Source organism: Pteropus vampyrus, unplaced genomic scaffold, assembly GCF_000151845.1.
Source record: "Pteropus vampyrus isolate Shadow unplaced genomic scaffold, Pvam_2.0 Scaffold207, whole genome shotgun sequence".
In the NCBI taxonomy this organism is placed as follows: Eukaryota; Metazoa; Chordata; class Mammalia; order Chiroptera; family Pteropodidae; genus Pteropus; species Pteropus vampyrus.
This window is the reverse complement of record NW_011888988.1, coordinates 365,989-377,495: the sequence shown is the minus strand read 5'-3', so window position 1 is coordinate 377,495 and position 11,507 is coordinate 365,989. Positions and strand designations below refer to the sequence as shown.

At 51.6% G+C, this 11,507-nt stretch overlaps 1 protein-coding gene across 1 annotated transcript in view; it reads left to right on the top strand.

The window, feature by feature from the left end:
• Positions 1-11,507, top strand: part of PLXNA2 (plexin A2) — a 212,899-nt gene that overhangs the window by 169,610 nt on the left and 31,782 nt on the right. The window contains exon 13 of the mRNA XM_011372463.2: positions 8,187-8,338. Coding sequence (XP_011370765.2) covers positions 8,187-8,338 — 152 coding nt within the window. The remainder of the gene's footprint in view (positions 1-8,186; positions 8,339-11,507) is intronic.

The window sequence follows — 11,507 nt, the reverse complement described above, 5'->3', positions numbered from 1 at the left end:
CCACCAAGAGTAATACCCAGAGGCTCTACTTGCATAGGTTGCTTGTAAAAACAAAGCCACTTTTCCTCTGGACCTCAGCTAGCCTGGCTTGTGCCCAGATTTCTTATTCATATAAGTAACAGTCACTGAATGCTTACCTGGGACCTAGCATTGCCCTTAGCACCCCAGGTATATTATCTCATTTTCACCTTACAACAACTTTTGTGAGGTAGAAGCTATTATTGTCATCAGCCCCATTTTACAGATGAAGAAAGCAAGGCTCTGTGCAGTGTGATAGCTTTCTTGTAGCCACGCTGCTAATAAATTTTCAAACTAGGCATTAAGCCTAAGCTAATGGACTCTAGAGCCCATGTTTGACCAGCAGGCCATCATCAGCATCTCTCCTAGGCTCACTTAGCTCTCACCCCACAGGGCTGGAGGACGGGAATGTGCTGGCTGTAGCCTGCTGCAGAGATGGGAAGAAAGCCAGTAGTTCCCACTCCCAGCATCGTTTGGGGAGATTGGACAGGCACAGGGAGAGATGACAAAGGGACAAGGCCAAGGAAGGGGGAGGGACATTCATGGGGACGGGGCAGAGAAGAGGGAAGCTGAGAAGTTGAGAGACAGCAGTGACCAGCAAAGCCAACTCTAGAGCTTCTTGGAAAGCAGAAAGTACGGCCCTAGCCAAGGGAAAGGGACTGTGGGACCTAGCAGAGGGAACCCACAAACAGACTTCGGCATGAGTTCCCGTGCTTGATGACATGGGAGCCTCTCCCAGGGTGAAGGATGGTCCACTTAGGCGGTGCTGTGTAGAGGCTGAAAGCATAGGTTACCTAGGCACAGCTGGGCTCTGCCACTCACTGTGTAATCTTGAGGAAGTTACTTAACGTCTCTGGAGCACTATTCCTCATCCATACAATGGGACTAATGATAGTACCTTTTTCATAGCTTGTTTTGAGCCCATAGTGAGATAAAATAGAAAAAGACCTTGGCACAATTCCTGGCTCATGATAAATGCTTAATACGTGAAAAAATGGTTAGCTATCATTATCAGAATCTTCAGTTCCGAAGCCGATGCCCCATTTCTGTATTCTCTCCCATCATGTCTATCAGACAGGAGATGTAAGCAGGGGAAGACAGGGCCTCCAGGATGGGGGCCAGGCTTTGTGAGGCTACCGCCAACAAGGGGTCCTTCTCTGACTTCTTAAACCCTAACCCTGTGGGAGGCCCCAGCTCTGCCCCTGCAGGGCTCCCGGAGTCCCAGGCATGGCCCACCCGCTCTCCCCAGGCTGCTGAGCCCCTGGGCCTTCAGCACCTCCCACTCCCTCCCTGGTGCAGCCCCTCGGAGCTCCCCGGCTGTAATTAATCGGCTGCATCTGCTCTCGCCCTTGGGCGGCTTTGTGGCACATTTCCCTCCGAACTGTTCAATTAGTGGCTGTAAGAATCAGGGCGAATGAAGCATCACGGTGGCTGTTTTCCAGGTCATGGCACCCACGGTGAAAAACAAACATGACATAGTCTGGCAGGAATACAGATTTGGCTGGGGTGCTTGGGCTCTGGGCAGGGTTCACTTGGGCTATGCTGCTGGCAGGTGGAGTCTGAGTAGGTGGGGAAGTGGCTCTCCAAACCAGCAGACTTGGAGAGGACCCAGCAGAAGACAGGAGTCCCTTAGTTACTTCTCTACCGTCAGCACATGCCAGCCTCGCCTCACATCCTTCTGGCCTGCTCATCCCGCCCTAAAGAAATAGGTGGCCAGGATGTGGACTAGCCCCCTCTATATCTGGGCTTGGTCAGTGACGGCTTACGAGGCAGAGTTTAGGGCTGCTGGACTGAGCCCTCCGCCCTAATGTGTTTCCCACATTTTCCTTCCGAATCCTGCAAAGAGACAAACATTTTATTCCACAGCCACGTAAAAAAGCCCGTACTCCTAAGGCAAGTTAATAGCACAACTTAATGTCCCATGAAGATGCAAGTGAAGATTTCTTTAGGGAGGAGGGACTAGCAAGGGCCAGCCTGGTTAATGTGTAGGTGACCAGGGAAAGGAAGTCACCTGCACAGGCCCTCCTTACTGCACGTTGGCCAGGCCTCTGCTCTAGCCCACCTGGAGCCATTACACTTCCAGAGGATGTGTGGAAATCTGAAGCCCAAAGAAAAGCATCTGAAATGATCAAAGGGTTTAGAAACAAGATTTTCCAACACAAGGCTAACAGAATTGTAGAAGCGCAGGCCAGGGGTGACTTAATTGCTGTCTTCAGTATGTGAAAGATGTTTGATGAGGAGGCAGCTGTTCAGTCCTCCATTCGATGAGGAATCACAGCAGAAACTGGCTTAAATGAAAGTGAGGGAGATTTCAGGAAGAGCTTCTCGAGCATTCTGACGATAAAACACTGCATCACTCGCAAGCAACGCGGGAGCACCTTCGTGCTTCCAGCCGTCATGAAAGAACACAGTTTGTTCTAGAATCTGGTGGAAGGCAGTGTTTCCCAGTGACAGAGAACTGGGGATATATTCCTGACGGCTGCTCAGGTCCAGGCAGTATGCTAGGTATTAGGTCGGTAAGCAAAGGCAAGGGAGTCTCTGTCTTAGGATAGTTAGTGTCTGATTGAGCCAAGAAGCAGTTAGCATCCCGGTGGGCGCTGCTGTCCTGGGGTGTTCACAAGGGCCGTGGGAGTATGGGAGAGGTGCCGTTAAATCTGTCATGTGGGGGCAGAGAAAGCCTCACTGAGCGGGTGTCCAGCAGTAGAGCCTCTCAAATGCGGTAGCATTTGTCGGTCAGCACGCTTGTCGGGCATGTCCAACGCACATGGACTTTAGGCCCTCGAGCTGTGGGCACTCTTAGCTCTCCCCAGAGCACACAGGTATTCAGGAGAGCCAAATGGGGGCGCAGGGGAGGGGGCCCAGCAGGAACCAGCACAGAGCCCAGGGAAGACCCTCGCTGCCCCCATCACACCACTCGGCAGCGTCGGCTTCTTCTGAGCCCTTCTCTCCCTCTTCCTCTACTTCTGGCTCTCAGCCCGAAGGCCAGAGGAGACTTTCGGCAGATCTCTGGTCCACAGTATAATATGTGTCGTAAAGCATGGGGCTGAAATTAGTCAACATCTAAAGGTCTTCCCAGCTTCCTTCGCCATCTCTCTCTACATATCCCCACTACACACCCACCCCCCCCCACCCACCCCCACACACCCCAAACCGTTAAACCATTTGTTTGTGTGGGTGTCTCATTCAGAATTACTTTCTGGAAAGAATTCATTGAGTTCATTGTGATGTGCTGTGCCTACCCCAGATTGGCTAACAGCCAAGGGAAAAAGAAGGGGCGTAAGGGAAGAAGGGAAGGATGAAGACCATTTTAGATAAGACCAGTGTCCTCCCAAGTTTATTCTGGGAGAAAGGGTCATGTCCGGCTGAGAACATGCTTCTGTGCAGGCCCAGAATCGACCAAAACCCAGGCCCTGCCCTCAGCAGCTCGGCCACTCCCTGCCAGCTCTCAGGCTGCGAGACACCCACAGGCTTTCTCCAGTCAGCCCATGAGCAGCTCCCTCTCCCCAGGTCACCGCAGCATTAAGTTATAAGTTCCCTGGTCCACGTGTCCTCCTTCCAGATCAATAGGAAGATCCCCACCATCTCTAAGCTCCTGACCAACGCCACCATCCCATGTTTTTGTGATCTAAGAAGGCACAGGTGCATCGAGGCTTGCTCTCTAAACTGCCATCCCGTTAGAGACTTTCTGAATGTTGTCTCACTTAACCCTCACGACGTCCCCATAAGACAAGCATCGTTATCTGTTTTCTGATAACTGAGATAACCTTCTGATAACCTTCACTGAGATTGAAGGTCACATAGCCCATATGTATCAGAGCTGGAATTCAAGTCTATCTGACTCCATAGGTTACTCTCTTCCTGCTGCAGACACTGCCAGAGCATCAGATGGTCTCCTTACCCTGGAGTAGCCAACAGCCCAAGGGCCATCTGAAACTAGAAGCTAAGACATGTGGATCTGGCTGTCACCCTGGCCATATCTTTTCCCCTTCATCAAGGGGGGGTCTATATAACTGCACCCTGCCCTCTCCCCTCACTTCTTCCGTAGCCCTGCAGCTCCTTCCAGATCTGCATGCAGTAGGTGTGACTCCACCAACTTGCCTCTTACAGACCCATGTGGAGTGGCCATACTTGGCTCTCGGGAGAACCATATTCTGTGGGTGCGGTACTGGGTGACCTGCAATCTGATGCTGCTTTTAAGAAGAGCCTTGGGGTCAGTCTCCAGAGTAGCTTGGGACCCTGCAGCCACCTGGTCTGCGATGGTGTCCTGATGGGATCCTGTTCAGTCTCTCTCTGGAGAATAGATCTTTTTCCATCAAGCCCTACCTCTGTAGCCTCTCCCCAACACTTGGTCCTGGGGAAAAACGAGGAAAGCAGGATGCCTGGGTTTTTACCACCCTAGGCCACCACACTGACACCAAGGCCCTTATGCTCATTCTCACACAGAAGCCCCTTGGTGGCAGGGGATGTGTCCTACAGGATACGTTCCTTGGTTCCTTTGCACTCTGAGCCCAGCTCTCCACCTTGACTCTCTCTGATTTGTAGGTTGGGGGAGAGCAAGTGACATGTGCAACGTCACAGAGATTTTAAAGTGCAATGTGTATAGGAACCGCTGGTATCTGGGGAGAACACGGAGGGCATGGTACAGGATGGCAGATGTGACTAAAGAAGTAACAAAGATTAGAATCTGAAGGAAGGACAAGTGCCAGGCCAGGAATTAGGGACTTTGCCTCGACGGTGGTCATTGGAGGTTTTTAGAGCAGGCGGTCAGTAACCCAATCAAGTATGTGTTCATGAAGGTGACCCTGGCAGTATGAGGAAGTTAGATCTAATGGAAGAACATGGGGGTCCTTGCGGTTGGTGTGGGCGAGAGGTGATGGAGCCCTGCTTTTCACCTGCTCTGGAACACAGAGCACAGATTCAAAAGACACCTGGGAATAAGAACTGAGAGTGCTTGGTGACCATATTTATTATACGTGGCAGGTGAGGGAAAGGAAACAGTTGAAGATGCTTGCAAGTTTCCTCCTGGTGGATGCACAGTGACTCTGTTAACCTTAAAAAAGAATCTGAGAGGATAATCAGGTTAGAGGTGGAAAGAAGAAAAATTAAGAGTTCGTTTTTAGACATGGTGAAATTTGAGGTGCCTAAGGGACATACATGTGGAAGTGGCCATGTCCAGTAGCAACGGAATATATAGATATGCTGCTCGAGAGAGAGGTCTGAGCCAACGACGTGGACTTGGAAGTCATCAGTAATGGAGGCTTTGGGAGTCCTCTTACAAATCAAATGCTTCCCACCTCATCTATGTTTTGGAAATCCAGACTTTCACACATCAGTTTTGTTTTAAGCGAGGAAGATGTAAGCTATGACCCTCGAAAGCCTCAGAGCATGACAGCTGCTGAGTGTCATGACCTCCAAACTCCTTTGCCACCTACTCCAGGTGCTGGCAGCATTGCATATAGCATGTGCCATGTGGGGAAGAAGACCCACGTGGACCCGGTGTTCCCAGGTGCTTTCCAATCACCCAAGAGGACTCTGATTCTCCAGGTTTGGATTCCAGCAGCTGGTAGCTGGGTGAGAAGGGATCAAGCTGGTGTCTCCACACCCGCAAACTACCTATCTCTTTGACATGTTTCTTCATGCCAAGATTATAACTTTTGCTAGTAATTAAAAAAAAAAAAAAAAAAAGTCTTTCTTCTCTACACAGTAAGCTGGCTTATGCTTCCGAGGCCATGATCATGTCTCTTACCCCGACCCTTGAATATAGGAGGGGACACTACAGTGATTTACCAGCAGGAGGAAGCTGCCTCGGGGAGCCTGCCAACACCCCTGCATATCCACAATACAATCCCCACATGCTACCTGCAAGACAGAAATATTTTTAGGCTTTCCAGAAAAAAAAAAAAATTCATCTCACAGTTTTTTTGAAAGGTTGTAATTAACTGCAGTGAGCAAAAGAATGTATTTTTAAAAATAAAAGTGGGGGAAGGAGAGTGAACCAATCACCACAGTTTTGTTAGTTCCTTTTGGTAGGTGGGTTCCTGCCATCCAGGTGGCTGGGGAGACGGGAGGAAGGGGCCAGCTGAGCCTAGTCCCACCAATCAAAGGAGAACCCGGTGCTCAAGTTTGCTCAAAGCAAATTCTTTCCTACTGCTGCTCTCCTGCGGAGGCGTGGAAGAAGCCCCTGCCCTGTTCCTCATTAATAAGAGTCCATCTTGCAGAGCCCAGGAGGCCCGGGTACCTGAGGAAACTGGGCCAGGGGAGAGTGAGACAGCCAAGACTGAGGACTGGTTATTTTTAGAATCCTCAGGGACAGAAAAGCTGTGGGCTACCGGTTCCTCATGCCGGCCCCTTTATCTCCGAATTGTCTTGCCCTTACACTTATACCAACGCGCAGAGATGCCTCTGAGCCCGTCCACTATCCCTCCCTTGATTTATTTCACGAATCCTGTTGATTTTTTTTTTCATAAGGTGGGATGATTTATTCTGAGAAAAGAGAGTCAGAGCCATAGACGAGGTGACTTGAGTGGAACGAATCCCCGGATGAGAGTGTTCAGGGCCTGGCCTGGCAAGGAAAGAAAGAGGCTGCACCACATAAGGCCTGCAGGAGAGGTCGGGTGGTCGGGAGTTTGAGTTCTGGCTGTGCAGCCAACTTACCGAGAGCCCGGGAGTCAGCTGGGCAATGTGGGGGGAAGGCCCGTCCTGGTCCTCATCGCCACCATCATCTCTTCTGCCTACTGTCACCTGGGGATTTATGACCAAGTTGGTGCCAAGAGTCATAGTGCCCACATCACAGGAAGAGAGCAGGGTCCTGCTGGGGGAGCGGGGAGGTGGGAAGAGTCTCCAGGGCCTTTAACAGTATGTTCACCTGTTACCTGTGCCCTGCGGTACACTGCCTCCGCTGCCCAGTGGACACTTTACCAGCACATGCAGGGCTAAGAGAAGACTCCCCAGAGGGATCCGAGGACAGAAGGGCCCAGGGCTACATCTCTCTGCCCAGGGGCTCCGTCTGAGAGAGTCTGGTGAACTCTGGGCCTTGACCAACCCCTCTTCCCTCTCTCCCTCCTTCCATCCCTGTCTTGCCTTTCTAATGGTGTAGTGGAAAGAGCCCTGCACTTCCTTACAACTGTGTGTATAGGTTGCACAAGCATCTTAGAATAAGACATTCCAAGTCTCCTTCTAGTTCTGACATTCTTTGTTCCTGCTTAGGGCTGAGTTCTTGTCTAATTTCCTTCTACTTTGGATAACTATAGATCACAAAGTGTGAACTTACTGGGATCTGTGGGCTGCCAGAGAGCTGCATTTTTCCGAGAGCCTGACTTATTCCCAGACAGAAGTTTATACCTTGGGAGAGTCCGATCCCGTGGTTCCTTTTCCTGTTGGGTTGGAGCAAAATGAGACAGTCATCATTTGATGACTGAATTAAGTCACCCTTAATTCTAACAGGAAGCCAGCAAATTTTGGAAAATTGTAGTTTCATTTTGCTCTTAGCATGCATCATGGGATATTTTTCCAGAACAGTGTCACATCTACTTTGATCATCCCCCTGCAGCAGTACCTAACTGGGGGCTCCTCTGGGCTCCCACGGGTTTCCTTCTGAATCCACCTTATTACTGTGTACCCAGTAACAGCATTATTTATGGCTTCCTTTATCTATTCCTCTTGACCAAAGTTCCTTGAGGACAAATTTCCTGTGTATTCATCAGCACCTCCACACACAGAGTAACAATGACAGCACCTCACAATTGCAAAGCCCTCTCTGGTTTACAGAATGCTCCCAACACCCTCTATTGGGTAGAACAGAGCCCGAGGGACGAGGCTGGTAGAGATGACTATCTCCCCTTCACAACTAAGAAAAACTGAGGTTCAGGAAGATTATGTGACTCGATCACAATCAGGCGACTAGTGAATTAGAGACGCATCTCAACAATTTTCTGACGAGTCCAGGACTTTCTGATTTCTTTTAAAAAAATGAATGATTGAATGAATGAGTTACTGACCTAAAGAACCAAGAAAGTAGTATAAAATAAGGTGATGTCGGGATCCGAGAGAAGCTAAAAAGTGGAGAAAACACTGTTCGCCCAGATTCCAGGTGTCCATCAGAGTCCCTCACCCTTCCTCGGGGGAGGGGAGGGTGCTGCCACCAAACTAATCCCATTTCCCTCCCACAGATTCTGACAGTGTCTGGACCACCTGAGGGAGGGACTCGAGTGACCATCCACGGCGTGAACCTGGGTCTGGACTTCTCTGAGATCGCCCACCACGTGCAGGTGGCCGGGGTGCCCTGCACACCACTGCCAGGGGATTACATCATCGCTGAGCAGTGAGTCTGGTCGGCTCCGGCCCACCCTTTTCCCTGGGGGCTTCCAGGAAACACCATCGCCCTTCCCTTCTCCAGGATTCATTTCCCATCTCTCTTCTCTCACGGACCCTGCCCCCGGAAGCCTCCCCTACTCTCAGAGGGGTGTATTCTGTTCCATTCTCTGTCCCCTGGCTCCTCTGGCATCGGCGTCGGGGCTCCCAGTGTAACGCTGCCCCTCGTTCAGCCGTCACCTGCCCGCTGGCGCGACTGAATCAGCTTCCCAGCCAGCCCAGGCTCCTCCTCTCCCTCCCTGGCCCCTCCTCTGCCAGACGCCATTGGAATGCATCCCGCACAGTGGACTGTGGGCAACAATTTGTTTGGCTCATGGGGCTCTGACAGCAGCTTAATCCGAGCCGGGCCTCCGCCGGAGCAAATTCATTTATTTCACTAAAGAAAATGTCAGCTGGAAATTAGAAAATAGGCATGTAGCAGCGGACAAGCGAACGGGGCTCCGGGAGTGACATATGTTTCAATCTGGGGTGTTCGTTTGGCAGCGGCGGCCGCTGTGGAGTTGGTGGGCAGGAGGTGGGCACAAAGCTTGGGCGGAAGAGTAGAAGGAGGGGTGCCTACCCTCCAAAGGAGAAAGGGAGGGGAGCAGCCGGATCATCTGCGTGATTTGTCAGGTAAAGTAGGGTCAAGTCACCGTGGTTCCACCGGGAACAGCTCTTCAAGGAGTTCTAGGAGTTTGACCCAGAGCGTGGCTTGGGGAAGGGGCTTCTCCCCTAAGCTCCACCCCCTGCAGTTTCAGGTCCTCCCTCTGACCTCCCCAGAGCCAGCCTTTAGTAGCAACCATGAAAATGACATCACTTTGTCTTGTGTCAGCCCTTGCACTTTCTCATCCATTATCTCACTTTTAATCGGTGAGGACTCTGAGAGGTGCATGTTGTTGCCGTCATTTTACAAAGCGAGAGAGAGAAATGCAATGATTCCCCATTCACTCAGAGTATAAGAGGTCAAGGCTGAGTTGGAACTTGAGTCTCCCGACTCCTAGTCCAGGCCTCTTTCCCTTCCTTAACAGCGATGGGGCGAGACTCCTGGGTAAGAGTGGCCAAAAAATTCCATGATTCGTCAGCATATGGCTTCCAGAGTCAGAGGCCATGATTCCAGTGTGGCCCAGGGTCAGGGTCAGAAAGGTGAATTCCCAGATTGTGAGGCGGGTGTGATTTCTGCCAGACCCACGGGAGAAGAAGGAGCTGACCTTGTCCTTCAGACCTGGTCCCTCACTGACAACCTCACGCCTGCAAGGGATGCATCTCAGAGGAAAGGCTGGCAAGGTCTACAGGAAAGAGAAGAGGGAGGAGAAGGGGACATGGCTTCAGTAGCACTTCTGAGCCAGAAGAGGAGTCCTCGCAGTCAGAGGGTCTTTACAGAGCCCAGCACCCTGCCAGACGGGGCTAGACACCGGGTCTCACGGACCCAAGTCCACTGCGGCCTCCAGGACCTGCCTTGGGCCTCTGGGCACAAGCTGGACCTCCAGTGCGATGAGACGCCAAAGCAAAGGGCTGTGAGAGAGCGATGAGAGGCTTCGAGCTGAGAAGAGTAAACTCTTGGGCAGCTGGACATGGACATGGCGTGAGATTTGGAATTCAAAGGTGTTCTCAGTCCTGGCTCCTCTGCCTGCCAGCCCTGAGACCTTAGCACACTGTTCGGTCCCTCTGATCATATCGGCCTGATGGAAATCATGAGTCCTGCCACGCGGGTTTTGAGAAAAATTAAATAAGATCGTAAAATGGAGACTGTAATGTGCCATAAAGAAATAGAGCTTTATCTATGAAATCAAATGCTCTGCACTCACCCACGGCCTTAGGGAAGAAAGTGCTGAGAGAAACGGGAAGTGAGGATCTGAGGGGTGCCTGGGAAGGTGAATGGTTGCCCCAGACCCCTGCCAAGTCTGGTGGTCACCCTAGAACTGCCACTGTCGTCGGTCGTCAGAGAGAGGGGCAGGCAGGAGGCGGCAAGCGCACTCGGCACCTTGGCTCCATGCAGCCCTGGTTTCCAGCCGTGCCAGGCTCATTACCGCTCCCGAGGTATCAGACTTCGTTAACATCATTAAAGCCTCCATCCTGGGCGGGGAGCAGCAGGCTCCATCGTTACAGATGTCTGCGAAAGATGAATTTGGCTAAATGGGCACGGTGCAGAGTCCCGGGCGCGGGCAGGATTAGCGGGCATGGTAATGACTCACCATATGCTTGTGCCTACCATCTATCACTCAGCAATTAGGTTAATGTTGGTTAAAGGGCCCCACTTAGTCCTGCAATCAGCACCCCACAGAACTGTGGAGGGCCAGGTGATTCCATCACAGGACATTTTCCAGGCAGTGGGACACAGGTTGAGGCTGCAGCCTAGCCCTTCCTGGGACAGGGTCTCTGTGTGAGATGGACTCGACTTCGGTCCTCAGACCCCCTTCCTCTCATCTGCTGTACCTGTGAACTCTGCCACAGCCTGATAGATGGTAGATGTGTGTGCTCCCCACCCCAGGGTGCACACGTGGGGAGAAAGGCACCACTATGCCAGTCCATGAGAGGCGATACAGTGTGGGAGCAAGGGCACTAGCTGGGTGCCAAGAGCTCAGCTATTTATGAGCTAGGTGACTTTGGGCAAGTGACTTTGCTCCCTGGTCCTCAAATGTCCCATCTGGAAAATGGGTTTGTAGAAACAGATGATCTCTACAACGGCTTCCGTGGTCCTTAGGATGCCAGAATCAGTAAACTATATTCCTCGTGGGATCTGCACCTCCCACCATTAGAAAGTTTATTGGTGGCACTAATGTGTCTCCAGAAGCCCCCTGTCAACAAGGAGGAGTCAAGCCTTCAAGTGTTGAAGGTAAATAACCATTGGATAGTTGTTTAGTCCAACTCCTCATTTTACAAGGAGAAAACATCCCCAGCTGTCATCTCCTAATAATAAGCCTGGTGTCACCAGGGACAGCAGGAGGAGGCAGAAAGGCAGGAGGCCCCAGAAATCAAACCACGGGAACTTAGCCAACTTGTAAGGCACGAAGGAGGAAGCGGCGCACACACCACCGCTGTGGCATCTACAGCCAGGAAGGCAGGGGGCACAGGGGGTTAGCTCTCAGGGTCTCAGTGACCAGCCAGGTCTTTCCTCCCCTACTCCCCCTCCCCTGCCAACA